This window comes from Thermobia domestica, chromosome 10, assembly GCF_964235325.1.
Source record: "Thermobia domestica chromosome 10, izTheDome1.hap1.1, whole genome shotgun sequence".
NCBI lineage: Eukaryota > Metazoa > Arthropoda > Insecta > Zygentoma > Lepismatidae > Thermobia > Thermobia domestica.
In genome coordinates this window covers 94,032,695-94,052,248 of record NC_137463.1, presented here as the reverse complement: position 1 = coordinate 94,052,248, position 19,554 = coordinate 94,032,695, and the positions used below count along the sequence as shown (strand labels likewise).

The following is a 19,554-nucleotide window of genomic DNA, read 5'->3' as shown; positions in this document are numbered from 1 at the left end:
TTAAGGCGCAAATTTAATCAGAAGAACAATGGTGACGTTAATTTTGATTTACGCGCAATTGGTAAAAAGTTACAGGGAAATTAAATATTGTTGCTGCATATGTATTAGTCCTTTACCCCACCTTGTAAATTTTGTGTTAATGATAATAATTAAATAAAAAGCAGATGGATAAATATTAGGTCTATGGTAAGAGTTGCCTTGATGGCGGCTATGTTCAAATCCGCCATTTTGAATCAGACAAAAGTTTTAAACAAAACGCGTAACAGTGACACCTTATTAATAGCAAATTTTACCATAACTCCAACGGTATAACCATTTTTGCTTTATCATTAACCAGCACAAAATTAAATGGATCGCTCCTTACGACTACTGCTTTGACGGAATTGTTAACGACAAATGTGTTAAGTGTAACTGGATTGCCTTTGTAGGTGTGCTCACTGTGAGCAGAGCACTTGTGCAAGTCATGCACTCTTTTCTGAACTACATATTGATTGTACTAATTGAGGACTTTTCTGGAAGAAAGACCCAAGTTCAATTATGACTCAATTCCACTTTGGTCATTTTTCCTTAAATTAGCAACTTGTTTATGCGATAACAAATGCTGGTTAATGATAAAGCAAAAATGGTTATACCGTTGGATTTATGGTAAAAATTGCTATTAATAAGGTGTCACTCTTATGCGTTTTGTTTAAAACTTTTGTCTGATTCAAAATGGCGGATTTGAACATGGTCGCCATCAAGGCAACTCTTACCATAGACCTAATATTTATCCATCTGCTTTTTATTTAATTATTATCATTAACACAAAATTTACAAGGTGGGGTAAAGGACTAATACATATGCAGCAACAATATTTAATTTCCCTGTAACTTTTTACCAATTGCGCGTAAATCAAAATTAACGTCACCATTGTTCTTCTGATTAAATTTGCGCCTTAAATCATGTATCACATGACCCTATTCCTATTTTAAAAACTTAACCTTAATTCAAAATGGCGGATTTCAAGATGGCCGCCGTCAGGTATACCCTTACTATATGACTTCCCCCTAGTCCTAATATGTACCCATATATTTGTTATTCATCTTTTGTCGTTACAAGAGGTCTTACAGAGTTTTTACCCCCAACTGTATGAAGACTATTCTGTACTTCCATGTGATGTTCTGGTAGCTGTATCTCCTAAACCCCTGGAGCTTCGCACCTAAAACTTCACTGAAATACTGACCACATTTAGTACTACTTTCTCATATGTGTCTCAGTCAGCAACTCGATTCACCCAAACGTAAGGTTTACTTGTGAGTGCATTAACTGAAGTAGACTCTGAAGACTTGTAGAAAGCTAGTATTATAGAACTGTTCTATTCAAATAAGGAGTTAAAGAGCAAAATTCAGATATCTAGAACACCAAAGCAGGGTAAGAACTTTTGGCCTCCTCTCATAAGTATTTGATCGCAACCTGTAAAATGATAGCAATATTGAAGTTAGTGCTCAAAAGTTTTGGTGTCATTTAATGCTAACTCTTAATACAGTACAAAATTCTATCTTTCGTCCTAACTACTTTGTTTACTGTTCTGTAAAAGTTCCAACGAAACTGTAGTACGCGAAATCGATTCTAATGAAATGAATACTGATTCACTTCATGGTCATACTATTTATGTTAATGAATCATTGATACATTTATTTCCACTTAAAGTATGTATGTACCAGAGTTGGTTATAAAACATAAAGAGGAACACACAGCAACAGAAACTGGTTAGTTGGTCCTTTTAACAGAAGCTCCTTCGTTACTTGACTGACGGTAAGCAGCGACTCCAGCAAATTGAATCTGCCGTGTGACTTCCTACGATTTGATCTTACAAGAATTAGAAGCCAAGAGAAATGTTGGCCCGCATTGCGGTCGTTGAATCGGTCGCCAAATCAATGTCTACCGGAAGTCATTATAGCAAGAGAATTAAGGTCGAAGATCTACAAACAAACAATTCCGGATGGACAGCAAACTCTTTTTCTTTCTCTTTATCACTAATCGAATTTGCATGTGTAAACTGATCTCATGCTGCAAGTGTAATTTGTGACAAGTTGCAGGTAGTACGGTGTTACGGAAGAGCCATTAAGTGGTTTCCATCGATTACCTGTTCCTATAATACACTCATGACATTGAATGTATTAAGTTTAAAGGTAACAAAAAGACAAGTAGCTAAGACTACAGCGCTAGAAGATTGAATCAAATAACTTCTCATCAGCAAGACTATAAAAATTTGCATATTTGTGAATATGAACGGAATTCTAGATGCATAACCTGAATGAAATTCAATTAAATGTGCACTTAATCAGTATGAGAATAGAAATTTACATGAACATTGTCAGTATAGGCTGTTAATTTATAAATAAGAACATAGCTTTTTTCCTTACGTGACAAAAATGATATCAAGTTTTAAAAGATTCCTTCCTCTTTTCAGTGTGAGTTTAGAAAATACCACTTTCCATTATTTTTATGATTAAGATGAACATAACTTTATAGCTTAAAATACGCATATATTTGGTTCTTCTAGCTGCTGTTGCTGTTGCTGCTGCTGCTGCTGCTAATAATAATAATAATAATAATAATAATAATAATAATAATAATAATAATAATAATAATAATAATAATACATATTACAAAATAAAGTGCCATCAGTAATGCTTATGCGAGAAAATATACGAAAGACGCTTGCCAACACATCACACAATTGTTGTTATAACGAGAAATACGAATTAATATATATATATTTTTTAATGTTTGTAGTTAATTTACCTTTATTTATTATATAAGTTTTTGAGTTCACCGTGTTTTGTATCCTTACGCAACGCGGAGGTTAAAAAAGGCGAGGGCTACTGCTAACATGTAGGCTCGAAACTACAACTGAGGGTTGTGCAATTGATGGGGACACAGACTATAATGCAAGAACAATCTTCAGAGTATAGGCCATTTCCCACCACACAATTTTGCTTCCATGACATTTGATGACACAGAGTTCAAAACTAATTCAGATTCTTTGTACGCATTTGTCAACACCTATAATAACTTAGCCAGTGATTGTTTGAGAAGAACACAATTTATTTCATTCAAATATAAGCAATATTATATTTTATGTGAAACTAAAATTCGTCCAAAACCCCCCTAATCGTTCAAGGATGTGAAAGTAAAAATATTAAGGTGTAATACTGTTTGATCTTAACCAACAATCAAAACTGGGCCCTTCTAGTGGGAAAAGAGGGTATGAGAATTCAAGACCAAGGGGTTACAAAAACATGATTTTCTATAAAAGGAAAAGATTCCGAGGTAATCTAGCATGTAAGGTTTTATGGTATACAACAATGGAATCTACTCCGCTAGTTCACAGCAACATTTGTGTAGATTAAAATACGTACTGGAAACAACAGCTGACAGCCCACTTCTACAGTTTGAGACAACTGACCATGTAACACTGAAGTAGGCGGCTATTCAAAATATGTGAACACACATTACAGAGAATTAAGCTGTCAAACAACTCAAATGATTAAAGAGATTTTTATGACGACTACAGATAAAACTGATGATAGGTCAAATCTTAAGGATATCATTTCCCTCCTTATATCTTGGCCAAATTACTACTTTGTTATACATTGTAGGGTAATAATCTAAAAAAGAAATCCAAAACTCATACTTCACCTTCACACATTATAGAATGAACAATAACCAAATGAGAAAGTATTGTCGGCACTTATGATGATCTATCATCGTCACATGCATTAATATTTCTTGATTATTCTCAAGTATCACGATTCATGTCATCAAATCTTATATATACGCAACGTTTCTCCTCCATGTATACATATATATCTCATGCTACAGTCATAGAAGCCAACGTCTAGTTTCCATACTTACATATATCTATCTTTCTTTTTACCACATCTGTTTCCCTAACCTCATCTTCATTTAATAGTGATGTTAACAAATATGATAAGGAGACGTAACTTCTAGTATTAATTGGTTTATTTCAATTAGGAACAGGAATCAGATTTCTGAGCTTTTGGCAGCTATGGTCATGAAAGCCCTTCACATATGAGGGAAGATTATCGTATCATCATCCCTCGATTATCATACTGCCCGAGAAATTGGGGAGGAAAAAAGGAGTGAGGAAGGAAAGAAATGCCTTAGGACCATGATGTTCGGTACCATCCCGGCATTTGCAGGGTGTGAATCAAGAGCATGTCACTAAGGACGGCTGGCTTGAAAAACTGTTACACTTTTTCGACCGAGTGTTTCCACCGGGAATTGAAACTGGGACCGCTCGCGCCAAAAGCGAGAGCGTTTGTTTGATTTTGATTTAATCGTCCTTCTTCAGTACAAAGGCTAAATAAAACGTGGATCTATAAGTCAACGAGGAATCTGAACAACACGGGTCTCACCAGAAGTCGAACTATAGAATCTACAGCCCTACGGAAAGTTCCTAGCACTCACAAGGGAACATCTTATATTGATAGTAGCGTTGCCCAATCAAACAATGTGCAATCGATAGAGGGGTGAAGAAAAGTGAAAAATCCAAAGTTTTACGGGCCAACACCCAAAAACACAGAAGATGCAGATGAAAGAAGAATCTAGAACCATGTGAAGGTTGCAATGCAAAAAATACACTAACACAGAAAGAACTTTAAAATGATTAAAGTAATCAAAATGACATTTACACAACAGTATAGTAAGCAAACATTGTACCCACAAACATGCTCAATAATATTATATATATTGCAGTGTTGCCAACTGAGCACAAAGTGAAGTTTTGTTAAATGACACGGAACACAAATTATAACATGTAGAAAATCTAAAAATGAGTAGAACCATACCTGTGAAGTTTTGATGTACAGTTATCTTATTAGGGATGGGATTAATTAATAAAATAAAAAAAGTATACTACATAGCACGTCCAGAAAGTAAGTTCCGTTTCAATTTATCTCCGCTGCAGCGCTGCGATCGCAGTTCCGCACATGCGCGGTAGACGCTCTGTATCAAGGAGAAGAAACGTGCGCCATTTGGAGATCGCTGTCAGTCACGTACGCTTTGTTGTGCTTGTTTACAATGTTGGTGTTGATTGAAAATCCCGCCGCTTGTGAAATCAGAGCGGTGATTCGTTTTCTGAATGCGAGTGAAACCAAGTGAAATTTATCGGCAAATTTGCGATGTTTACGGACAAAATGCGATGAGTGATTCAATGGTGAGAAGATGGGTCCGACAATTCAATGAAGGACGTAGTGACGTGCACGATGAAGAACGAAGTGGGCGTCCATCTTTGGTTACAGAAGAACTGGTTCTCGCGATTGATGACAAGATCCAGGAAAACCACAGCGACTTTAATCTGTTCTTACATCTCAAGTCTTTCCTTGGCGGTCAACACTTCAACAATGACGACGAGCTGAAAGAAACTGTTTCCAACTGGTTGAAGACACAGGCGGCAAACTTCTATGAAGAAGGCATACAAAACCTTGTGCTACGCTATGACAAATGCCTGCAAAATTTTGGCAGTTATGTGGAAAAGTAGTTTAAGAGTTGTAGAATTTTGTGCAATAAGTAATTTTTCTGTATCTGTACACAATTTAATTTTATTACCAAATGGAACTTACTTTCTGGACGTGCCTCGTAAAGAGAAACGTGGGAGGGAAAAACGATAAACAGGGTTAAACCTACGTGACTACTACGAGATTAACAAAGGACTGTAATTAATGGAAGCTTCTAATTTTATGATAAGTGACTTTGCCAGTAATGGAAGAATATTGATGGTAATTACTAAAGTGCGCCAACTTTCTTTCTTTTCATATCTTCCCATGACATGTGAGCTTATGATGGGCAGACAATATCATGTTCCAGCTTCTTCTTTAGCTTCTTCAGCTTTCTCTCACTACATATATTCATTCGATCAATTCTTTCATGACCATGCATTTGCATGTATCACAGTGTTGCCCCACAAGACGAGAAATATCTCAAGACCCGTGTGCAACACTAGTTAAACCAAGTCTCACATCTCAAACACTTTTTTTTAGCGTTACATGATTCATAATACTATACTTATAAACTGACGGTACGAAGGTAAAGAACATTTATTAATGTTTAAAGATATGCAAGTAAATACATAATATACTCCACTAATAAATATGGTTTGAATGTTGTTATATTACACCCTTTGCCGATCTTTCGTGAATGTGGACGGATTCTGGTAGTTTCTAGATAAAAATTAAGGGTAAAAATCACAGCATAAATTTTATACATACATTTACAAAATGAAGCTAGAAAACATTCGAGGCGAGACTTCTACAAAATTTACAAGACCAAGACGGCGAAGTCTCATCTCTCGTCTAGTCACGTGAACAACAATAGTTTATTTACCATCACTTAGTCCTTTTTAGTCTAAGAACATACTGTGGGATACTCATTTCATTTTTGACTTTCTACAAATTTCTTGCACCTCTCGTAAGTGTTTAAAGTTTTCACTTCGTAATCTTACTTTGTTTCTAACTTCGTAGACACTTACACCGTCTTAAAAGAAAGATTTTTTTTTTCCTTTCGTTCCTTTTAACTCTTAACTTTGTGTTAAATAATGTCGCGAGTGCATGTTATTGAAATCCAAAAGTAAACTCAACAGAAAGTAATTCAAAAGCTCAGCAGGAAGAAATTTCAACGTCGTCAGAGTATAAACTACGGAAAATTTGTTTTACCTAACACCTCATTATTTTGCAACCCTCAAAATCGTTTTAGTTATTCCTTACAGTTTAGATACCAAAGTTTTATTTTTTAATTTTTTTTTTAAATTACACTGTAAATCCTTGTAATTAATTCTGCGTTGACGTTGCCTTATTGGGGACTTTATATAGGCAAGCCAAGTTGGAACTGCTTTTCTTTCTCTCTCTCTCTCTCCTTTTAACTTTCTTCCACTCTATTGCAACCCCCTCTGAAATCTCGCAAGCAGAGCTAGGCTTTCCGTGAGGCAATTCCGAGTAGTTGGAAGCTCTCACTTCTAATTTCCGTCCCGTGTCTTCCCTGTGTCCGCTCCAGAATTTCAAAGACAGAGAGAGAATAAATCTTGGTACAGACAGTCGAGGAAAAAGCTCACGACCAAACGGAATTTCTTACCCAATTCTTTGTATATACACAATAGCTTAAAGCTCAAATCACCACAGCAACCAAATAAATGGAAAGTACCAAAATTAATGAACATGCATAAAATCAATACCTTTCTTCAAAAATATTAAATAAATAATAAACCGAATAATGGAAATTTGGAGTCTTTTAGCTTACGAAATATTGTTAAACTACCTTGCCAGGTCTTCAACAATTTGATTTCAGGCATTATTTAGGTCAAATATGGATATAAAAAAAAGGTTTCCTATTTCTTATTCTTACAATTATTTATTTGCCAGTTTAGATATAAAAATGTAAGTAACAGAAGGCTCAAATATCCACTTATACCATTACAACATGGACGAAATATATATATATATATATATATATATATATATATATATATATATATATATATATATATATATATATATATATATATATATATATATATATAAATGAAAGTGATTATGTTTGTGACTTCACATCTCTTGAATCACCCAATTCGATCTCGATCAATCTTTCACCATAGATGAGGTTTGGGCCTGGGATCGTTCTCATCTTTTCACTTTGACGGTACAACTTAAGAGGGGGAGGAGGGAGACATTTAAAAATGATCGAAATTAACTGATATTAGTATCGAATTCATAGTTTTCTGGGTCACTGAGATGAACAGTGACACTTCCGATCCCGTTTAAATCCAAATTCAGCCCCGAAACTCGGGGAGGGAAGATATTTAAAAATCATCGAAAATGGCCGATATTAGTGTGAATCCACATTTTTCGAAGTAGCTAAAACGAACAGTGACACTTCCGATGTAGTTTAAATCCAAATTCCAAAATTAAACGTATTCTCCACGTGCGATGAACAAGTATTCTGCTAGTAACAAATAATTATATATTTCTTCCTTCCTTTCTTTTTTTCAATTTATCATTAAGGGTATTCATTAAATAAATGGGGGGGGGGGATTCTAAAAAAGAAGACGCGAAAAGACGGAACATGCCGAGATGAAGAGTCATTTGTGCACCAACATTTCAAAAAAACGATCTGAGCTAGGTATCCTTTGTATATATGTGTATTATTTAAAAGACAGAGAAAAGTTGGAAATAACTGGCTAAAGTTATTAAACAATGAAACTGACAACTTGAAATTTTATTTACAACTTTAAAGTTACCGATAGTGTAAATATACATCGTTAGATACTCAAGCTGTGCAGGGACCGATGTATTCGTACATCAATACGAGTCAAGGTGTAAGCTACTGTTCTCGCAAAGCCACTTGGCTAGCCTTAACTACTACATTACATAATGATCAATTATATTATTATTATTATTATTATTATTATTATTATTATTAATAGTAGTAGTAGTAGTAGTAGTAAGTATTCTGCCTTTTGGCACGTCCTGGAACTAATGAGTTTTTTTTTTTTCATTAATTTTCAGTGTGGGCCTGAAAACGTTTCTTCCATGTTTCTTGATTTTCATCTTTCTCTTTTAACTCCCAATATTTTCTATTTTTTTTTAAATCATCGATCAGTTGTGTTTTTTTCTTCCTATTACTCGTTTCCTTCCACCTTCCCTTCTATGGCGGTATGAAGAAGACAATTTCTTCGCAAGATGTGTTCAATCCAATTGGCCTTTCTACGAACAATAGTGGTTAAAAACGTCCTCTCCTCTCCTATCCGTTTTAAAACATTTTCGTTTGTTATTTTCTCTGTCCATTTTATCTTCTCCATCTTCCTCCAACACCACATTTCGAAGCTCTCTAAATATCATATTTCTTCTCTAACTTCCGTAATGTCCAAATATCTGAACCATAAAGTCCAATACTCCATTTTACCAATTTCTGCCTTAGTCAAATATTAAACCTGCTTTGTTGAATGCTTCTTTGGTTATGGTAATTGTTGACCTGATCTCTTTGGTGCAGTATGCATCTTTCATCAAAATACTTCCAAGATATTTGAAATGATCGATCTCTTCAAGTTCTCTTTGTTGTACTCTGATCTGTAAGGGCGCATTTCCACGGGATATTCTCAATGATTTTCGATTTTTCGATGTTGATTTCCATTCCATATAGTTTCTCAGTATCAACAATTTTTCAACTATCTCCTGTAGTCTTTCTTTGGTTTTAGCTATAATATGATTATATAATACATATAGATTCTAGATATGGGTTCTAGATATACAATATAATGATCAAATATCTACCAATTACATCAATACTAAAAACATATAATTTAAACATTGATATTATTTAAGATTTCACGTCGCAGTAAAATCCAATCAGAATTTTATAAAATTTCTCAAATTAATAGAGTTCATTTTACTTATCTTAAATTAAACACTGTCCCATTGTAAACTGTTTATTTATCATCGGAATATTTTGTTCAAATCGCGGAATTTCGACTGCACAAACTTGATCACAGACGTAGTTTTTAATTGCAATCGTAACTAACTAATTGGTTTATCGTATCTGCTCTCAGTATAACAAGCGAAATGGAATTAGTTTGTATAATGAAGTATTTCGGCTAAATTTCTACGGAGATGAGAACAAAAATATCAAGTAATCACGGAGACACTTTGGAACATGTAACCCTGCGTAGCTATACAAAGTTGTTCCCGATAGATACATGTATATTTCACTGAACGAAATTTTCCACTTTTGTCTCTTATGTACTGAGTCTATTCACACATCTATTAAAAATTACATGGAAAGTTACATATACAATAGAAAGGAGAATGTGTAAAAGGCCACAGTATGACGAAACATACCCAAATAAAAAAGTTTATAATAGACTAGGGAGGGGTTGTCGTATTTCTAGAACACAAATATCATCTTGAAGCTGACAGAAGATCATTACAAGGGACATAACAAGTTCAAGAGATGTTTTTAATTTGCTTCCAAATTCCCCACCTACATTTCTCATGATTTACTTATATTACATCTCAGTTTTACTCATACTAATTTATTAGCGTTCCAGTTGCAAACTGTAGTGCTAATAAACGAATCAGAAAAATACGGATTGTTTTATTGAAAATAAGCTAAATAGTGAATGTACATAAAGTACTTTAGTGACCGATGAATAGGTTCGGTGTGATAATACAAACGCTCGTAAGAAAGAAGGAATATTCTCTAAAACATGATGAGTGTTACCTTCATAGCTCACACAGTAGTTCTTAGAAGTATTATATTTTAAATTACGGTCTCGAATAGGAAACCTGTATTTACAGTTTTATGAGTACTAAACCAAACATTTTAACCAAAAATGTATAGTGTATAACATATTCAGTAATCACAGTTTTGTAGCTTGGTTCTAAAAGGACGAAGAGATTTGAGGAAATTCAGATTAGGTTGCACTAAGTATCCTGGACACTATTTCTTTTGGTCTCATGTGCAATTTCAATAGAATTATAGAAATGAATTTATGTTGCAAACTACCTGAAGTATATGCTGTACCTTAAAAATTACTGACATTAACCTCTTGTAGATCCACGTCACTTATGAACCTTAATATCATTCGTTCTAATCAAAGCTTCCTCCATGACGGGGTTAGCTTCTTGACATAGAACTCAGACAAATATTAACTGATGCGTTCCAATGACTACCAATATAATGAAACTATAATTATACGGTTCTTGTACGAGTGGTATCCCTAATCTTAATTATCATCCTACCCCAGCAATCTAGCTCCTTCATTTCCAGTATCCCATATATTTATTCGATCTACAGGGAAAGGAAACTCGTCACCCTACCCTAATTTACTAGCTAAGTGACCCTATCTTGCTACGTTAGGATAAATGAGCTGAAATCTGCCTTAGGCAGAACACTCAGATAAGGCTGATCAAAGCAATACTAATATAAGAATAACGAGAACTGTCGATATACAAACACCGATACTTTGTTATTTCAGATCACATGCATTGAAAATAACTTTAAAAATAAGAGAATTAGCATGTTTTCTCTTCTAAAAAGGTTTTCTTCAATTAGGTGAAATCCTAGAGTCCATATATAGTTTACTTGCATCAAAGAAATGTCAAAATTATGAGCAGATGATGTCTGAAGAAACTCCACCTCATACCTGATGATTATAGTAAATCAATAACATTCTCAAATTCCCGACCTCAATATCCTCCTAAAGAAGTAGAGCGTAAAAAAAATAATATAACAAATTCTTTCTGTTCATATTGCCAGTTCTGCCAGTGATTAACAGAAACTTAATGACCTTCTCAAGCATTTATCCTCTACTTGAGGAAGATCGGCGGTTATTACACAACTATTGGGAAACGACGCGTATAAAATCGATCTATGTCCAATTAATTAAAGGTGAAAGAGTAATGTTTGAACCGTAAATAAAGGTTATCGGAATCCCGACAATAATCTCTTGTGGAGATCTAAACAACGTTTTTACGAGGTAGGAGTTTTGGATGACTTCATTCATTAAAGATAGTGAAGAAGAGAGAGCAGAGGGAAACTCCCTCATCCATACTACGCTAAGGGATGATGCTTCTTCTTTCCTTCTTTTGCCTGAAAACAAGCACTGGTTGCTAAGCAACTATGGTAGTTGAACCTTAGGACCTGCATTGCCCAGAGGGGGAACTTCTACTCTGCCTTCCTTCCTCATCGATTTGAGGTGAAGGATACAGGAGGGGTAACTCTCTCGCATTGCGCCACTGTCAAACGAAACAGAGAAGGAAGAAGAAAGTCACTCACACTGTGACAAAAATTACAGACATTTATGAACAATCGAGGATAAAAGGATCTCACCCTGTAGCAACCTTTTTGTAAAGATTATTCATTACCATTTGCGACAAGTGTATTCATAGGGACTGACGTGGAGCTGTTTATCTGAATACTCAAGAATGTCCCTTGGGTGGAAAAAGGGTGATGTTGGTTTTCGCCATAAAGTGAAAGAGAAAGTCAACAACAGAGTGCCAGACAGAGAAAACAATTCTCGCATTGACGTTCTCACTGATAGCGAGATGTCTTATTCTCCTCAATTATCTAGTTTATTAATCGTCCATTGGATTCGGTGAGTCAAAAAACAACCAAGTCGAGACATATTCTGTTCATAATACATGTATAATCAGCATTCGCATCAGTGAAGCCACATGTAGCATCTCGGTGATGAACTTAGCATCTTGGCGAAATACAGTATAATTTTACTCTCTCCTATGAACAGGGAAAATTTAGGAAAGTTTTGATGATTCAACCACGATCGACTACGATCCTTTTTTGGGCGATAACGATAGTTAAGTAATAGAACCGGTCAGTATACTTCACCTACTGTGTTACTGATTGTTTCAGAAATGTTAAAAAATAAATTCGAGGGAAAAAAAAATGATCCTCAAGAAACTGTTAACTTATTCACTAGGTTTATTATTGTGAAATGAAATTTGACTCTACGGCTATCTCGAATGTTTCTGTCCCTTCTCACTTTGTAACTTAACGAAGAATATGAGAGTGAGGATAAAAGTATACCTTTTAAAAAATGTTTCATTGATGTGTCGAGGAGTTTTACTAATAATGTTAACTCTTCATAATATATAAATCCATTCTTCCCACTTTCCTTCAAACTTTCTAATACAGAGAAGCAACTCTTTTGCTGAGAATGTTCAGAGAAAATTGAGACATTTGTGATTTAATCCCTTTCTAATAGAAGGTTTATATTTATGGTGATTTGCAAATGCATTTTTTTAAATATTATATGAAACGATCGTATAGTATGTGTTATCAACCAAGCATATAATTATTGCTCATTGCTTAGTTTCTGTAAATAAATACAGCTAGAACATTTCATCAAAACAATTACGAAAGGGGGCCTTTAAAATTACTGTGGAATAATCATTTGAATTCAGGTAACGGGAATCTACATACATTTGTGTTTAGCACAATCCCAAGTCTCGCGTATGATAAAATTTCGCATTCTTAAGTCGGTTCACAATATGTTGCAGACTCAAATTCGCAAAAACCTCTCTCTATCACAACAATACAACATCCGATGCATAACTTGAGAACATCTGTTCTACAGCAATATGATGAAAACCCGAAAGCAAACAGCGCCGGCTAAAAAAATTGAACTCAGAGCCTGAAGACCAATACGCTGATTGCTATTTGGCATAATTATAAAGTAGCTATAAGTCTTAAATAACGGAGGTATGTTTACTAATTACACATGACGACATAAGGAGACTTGTGGTAATTCTTCACTGAGGTCATGACCGAAGAACAGTGGCGGAAAACCAAAGGAACTCAATGAGTTATACGTATGACACTTAAAAAAAAATAATAATAATGAAAAAATTGCTTTCCGATAAGCAGCGTTATGTGCAGTAAGTGGATAGACCACAACAGCAATGCCTGTAAATTTGAGGAAGTGTATTAAGATTGGTACAACTTTAAAGCCATCGTGTGACAACGAATAAAACTGTTCTTAATGGTTCACTGGATCACCCACAAAACCATTTGCCACGAGTGTATTAAATACAATCACTGCAACAAAATGAAAACTGAAACTACTTACCTCTTGATCTGTGCCTGGTATGTTTTCCTCCGGTGGCAGCTCGGAAAGCTGGGAAAATTTTCTATCATAAATACACCTATGCAGATGCCCATCAAGCATCCTAAAATTGTCGTAGGAGCGTCGCAGCACCCAGCTACGCCCTTGGCTCGCAACCTGCACGCACCAAGATTTATTTTCCCCATCTTCCGCCAGAGGCTTCAAATCTTCCTCGTAAAGCGACACCTACAAACAATAAGACAAGATCATCGTCAATCAGAAGACAGGTGATTGGCTATCACATAAACAACTTTCAATATAATTTCTCAAAGAGTAAGCAATCAATACTTCTCATTCGGGAAATATATTGAAGGTTTTTGCACAGTTACATTTGAATCTCGTATTGTTAATAATAATAATAATAATAATAAATCGTAAGACTTTAGGTTACAAGATATTGTGTAAAAATTAACATACGTTGCCTTAAAAAATGTGAATCACTGATTGCAATTGTAAATATGAACACTGTTGGGAAGTAAATTGTATTTGTGGGCTGAGTGTATTTAAATATTATCCACATGCTTTGTTGTAAAGAATAATCAGGTGCTTTTCTGTGTATCTGGATAGTTTTATGAGAGATTGAAAGAATGATGTAGGTTCTGAGAATTATGGTAAAATTAGATTTAAGGAGAAGTTGCAGAAGCTGTGTTAGTAGTATGTGATGAGAGATTATAGGGTGTTATCCTATTTTATAGATACATAAATTTGTAAAAATCCACTGAAGAAAAATCTAATTTTATTTCAAAAGAGGAATGAATATATAGGGCCGGATATAGGGGGTGCACCTCCCGTTTGTTGTAAATATACATTATCTAAAATGAGAAGCTAACAGTGAAAATAGCAACATTTTCTCAAGCTTTCTGCCCTCATGTTTCAATTTGTGGCTTAGAAGAAAGCGGTGTTGCAGAAACAATGGTTTAAGTCGATTTTCTAGAGGTTGAATGGAAACGACTCACCAAGGAAAGCAATATAACATTTGCCAATTAAGGAAGAAAACAAAGGCCAGGAAGGGAGAAGAACAATTTTTCCTGCACATCACTTGCGACCCTCTTTAACCCTCCCCCCTCCTCCGATCTATGTAATAGCGTTGCCAGGTGAAAAAAATATTGCCACATGTCACTTTGAGGAGTTTTAATGAGACTGGTTAGTTTGGTAGTTATGGTGCATCCCCCTCAGAAAATCCCGGATTCGACCCTATATATATATAACCAAAATATATGGGGACCTTACCTATGACATCCCTAATAACGTTAAAGAAAAGTAATCCAAAGTGTACTCTTCTAAGCATGTAATAGTCCATAAAGAGACCATGCTGGACTGAATTTGTATGTGAATGCACATTATTAAGTGTAAATCTGTAACGATAAAGCTGTTTGACATGTAAGACACGCAGTAATATGTGAAACAGTGTTTCGACTGCTCCCTATGGACACGCTATTGCCCTACTCACCAGCTTCGCTCTGCCCTGACTGTTAGATAGCATTTGTGTTCTTTAGTAGATATCAAGCAAAAGTTGTTTTTTTTTTTTTTTTTTTTTTTTTTTACTGTAGTTTTTATGCCTATGTCCTAGTTCTAACGGTTCAGCACTCCTAAAGTGATTATGTACCCAGAATGCTCAAGGATGCATTTTCTGATCAAAGAACTACGCAAATAATGAAATCATGTATGTATCCGTAATTAGCATGGATTATAATATGAGTCATGCAGATGAGTGAATACCCAGAAATCTTAATTTTCGGAATAATAAAGATAACTGAGGTAGAGAATCACGGGGTATTGGATTCGTAGCAGTTGCTTATGGGTCGTCTTAGTTAGTCTTAAGTATCTGCATAATACTAAGTACTAACATACTAGTTTAAGAACAGCAATGTTTGGAAATCGAATACTACTACTACTTTTTTTTTTTTTTTTTTAACTTTCTTCCCAAAATCATTGGATTAGTTTTAAGGAAGCAACAAATACCACGGGATTAATTATATGTAAGCTGTATAAAAGTGGTCAACAGACTTTAAAAAAATAAAATGAACCGATTCCTCCTTAAATCTTTCTCGTTATTTTTATTTTTAAAAAAGTCTGATTCCCTCGGAGATATACAGTTCGGATCCATGTAACTATAGCCTCATTTCATAATAGCCTCGGTACTTCAATAAAACATAATTTTTAGCCTTCAGAACAGGACAACTTTTTTCTTCCAAACCTTCAGTTGAAGATGTATAGGTAGGTACCTTTCTTCATTAAGTTTCATACACACACACACACACAAACACAAAGTGAAAATTCTAAACGTGTCACTTTTTACCAAACAATTGGCCTGAAACTTGTCCATGTAAGACTTAACTTCTTACATATAAAGCGTAACACCTGTTATTTTTTACCTCTTCTTTCTTTAAGTTGTACAAAAGTTGTCATTCCCCGACCTTCCATAAATGGAAGAAATTAATGAACGTCCCTTCTGTAGCTTATATTTTGTCTGTTTGGTCTTAAACCAGCAACACTCATTTTAGTAGTTTTAAAAAAGAGGGGGGGGGAAGAAAAGAGAAGGAACCAGCTATTAACAACTTATTTAATGATAGTTTCGACACGTTCTGGAAAACGTAAACATCTCATAGATTCTCAAAGAGGTCACTTTTTTTTCTGCCTGAGAATTAATTCTATAGATAGCGTTAGTCAGTCTTGTCACGTTGTTCCTTAATACCTAGAAACTGGCAACTTCTGTAAATTAATATAAGAACTCAATTGATAAATGTTTATGTCCTCATTCCTTACGTTTATAAAACTATCCTCAAAAATATCTATATCAACTGCAGCCTCCGTCCATCATCGACAAAATATAAAGGTAGTATGAAAAAAAAATTTCATCATGTCTACGAATAGGATTAGTTGCAAGTATGTGATATAATTCCAATGGTGAAAAATTATTTTAAAAAGTTAAACCCAGAAAGTGATTCCTGATATATACATTTAAAAATGAGACATCATACACTAAGAATTACATACATTGGTTAACACATGGAAATAATCATGTAGGCCTAATCTTCCTTCATAGAAGAATACAACGAACATAACAATACAAAATAAGGCGTTTCAAAGTGTGCCCACATTTAAATATTTGGGATATTCAATAGGTAACAAAAACTACAGAACAATAGCAATAAAAGAACGAACTCAAGCAGGAAACAAGCTTATCACGCCAAAAACATGCTGCCGAAAAATAAGATAATAAACACAAGCACAAAATTAAAAATATATAAAAACCCTCATGAAACCAATAGTAACCTATGCTTCAGAAGTATAGACACTTACCAAACAAAACGAAAATAACTTACGAGTATACGAAATAAAACTAATAAGGAAGATTTATAGCCCTGTTCAAACTAGAGAGGAACGGAGAATACGCTCCAGTAGAGAAATAGAAGAATTTCTGGAAAACAAAGACAGTCCGAAGTCCGATACATAAGGCAGAAAGACTGAGGTGGCTGGGTTACGTGGAACGCATGGAAGAAGATCGCCTTCCCAAAAGAATCATGAATGAGAAGATCTTTTCTAGCAGAAGAAAAGGAAGACCCGAACAGAAATGGATAGATAATGTGCAAAAGAATCTCCGTATACGCTGGTGAAGTAAACGTCATTTCCGCTTCCTGTTCAGCTAGCTGGTTACAAATAAACCAGCTTTGAGCGGGTTATATGAAGAAGTTTACATGGTACTCGCCTATGAAAATGATTTGTTTCGTTTTCGGATATAACCATAACAGTTTAAGAGGTACATGCAGTTTTTTTTTCGTTTGTTTGTTTGTTTGTTTGTTTTCCCAAGAATGAAACACTGTACTATATAACATATTAAAGAGAAACAAAACAACGCCACAATGTACAACAAGCGATATAATGATTAATTACTTATTGGGCGAACAGATATATCTCAATCTTTTTGAAGAACACTTTCTCTCCTTGCATATTCTACCAGAAAGAAATTAAAATACACATATTTATTTTGTTTTTAAGCAAAAGCTCCCTTGCTCTATCTTTTTTTCTTTTTTGTTTGTTTGTTTGTGACATTTTAAAGCTAATTTTGCTGTTTAATATATATTAATACTCAGAACACTGTAAAATCATTTCTTAGTAAACTGATAATTGAATCACGCGTTTAAATGCATACTATAATCTTCGAACAGTGCCTGCCCCAGCATGGAGTGAGATACTCGCCTGCCTCTGCTCTTTCCGATCCTCACCAGCGTAAGTTCGATAACTATTTTACCTTTGTGATTACATATATGTGTAAAATTTGAAACTCTTGGTGCAATTGAGATTTGCAGGCAATGGATGATTTTAAAATTGGCAAATCGGCGTTACACACACATATATATAAGACAACTGCATTTAAGTAATCACAAACTAACCTAACCGTACCTTACCGCATATGAATTTTGGTAAGAGTATAGTACAGGCAATATAATAAAATTTAAACCGGACTTGTTAATTTGTTTCATCCCGTTTGACATAAAATATAATTGCTCCATCCTATCGATCTACGCTAAGTACGCATGAAAAATACGGGATCATTATTTGAAAATTTGTGTGTAAAATTTGTCTATTCTACGAAAATACTTCAGTGCAAGAAAATTATTTATGTAGAGGGAGAACACAGAAACAGTGTTAAAAATATGCCATGGTTACTAAGAAATTGAAATACAAATCCACTTGTAGTGATTACTAGCCCTGGCTAGTGTACGCTTTTCGTACCTGTCTTTTTTTCACGCACACCGAACTTCACTGATCTGCCTGCTCCCTACAGATGCATCCTTACATGCGCTCGAGCTTCAAGCTGCTCTTAATAACACTAGTCAACAAGATTTTGGCACAGAAATGAAAACACCTGATTTTAATAGAACTTTTCACGTAGAACTCGAATCTGCAATCAGTTTTTCTCCATCACCCTCAGTTTCCCCGTGACAGAGGGATTTTTGGGAAATTTCCCCTGAAATTTCCATTTTTAATTTTAACAATTTTTGTACCTGTAGCTCGGGTACCCTTAGGTATATAAACACACAAATTGTATTGTATGTTATCTTGATTTATACTTAGTAAGCCCTCTAAGTACTGGATGCAGTTAGCTAAGGATAGAAGTCAGTGGAGAGCTTTTGTGAACGCGGCATTGAACCTCCGGGTTCCATAGGCCATAGAGTTAGTTAGTTTTAGTTAGAGTAAGCCCTCTAAAATCATAAGAATCTCATTATTCTTTCTATAGAAATAAACATATTTATATAAAAAAATATGCTATGTGTATGTTCATTTTACCATATTCATTAGTGCAGATAAAATCACATATAACTTCCACAAAAATTACAATATAGGCACGGTTTATACCTCATTGGACTTCCAATAAAACATATTTTCAATGATCTGTACACCATGTCGCCATTTCTGTATGAGGGAATTTCTAGAGGGATTTTGTTGGAAATTCCCTCCAAAAAGTAGTTTATAAGATTTTTTTGTCTCAACTTGCTATTTGTATATAGGGATACAGAAACAGGAACTGCACTAAAACATAGTTTTTGTCTACATAATATATAATGTTAATTTCATGTGAATCGCATTATTTTGTCCAACTATTGTGTCTATTTATAGGTAATAGAGAATATACTATGGAAGACTTTTACCAAACACAAAAACCTAACGTTGACGTATTATTGTCGGCACGTAGATGGATACTCAAATACAAGCACAAATACCCGCATGCTTTCTGTGGAAAATAAGTCACTTTGTAATATTTTGATCTGGCAACAATGCATAAAAAAAAAAATGATGACTCACGTAGCCTGATGACTGTTAGTAGCGTTGAGTGACGGTCCAAGCTGGACGTGTTTTAGATGTGGCCGCGT

At 34.7% G+C, this 19,554-nt stretch overlaps 1 protein-coding gene across 3 annotated transcripts in view; it reads right to left on the bottom strand.

Annotated features, from left to right (window-relative positions):
* Window positions 1-19,554, bottom strand: part of LOC145662571 (rho GTPase-activating protein 32-like) — a 659,017-nt gene that overhangs the window by 55,487 nt on the left and 583,976 nt on the right. For all 3 annotated transcript variants that reach the window (XM_081728260.1, XM_081728261.1, XM_081728259.1), the window contains one exon: window positions 13,643-13,864. In XM_081728260.1, the coding sequence (XP_081584386.1) occupies window positions 13,643-13,864 (222 nt within the window). The remainder of the gene's footprint in view (window positions 1-13,642; window positions 13,865-19,554) is intronic.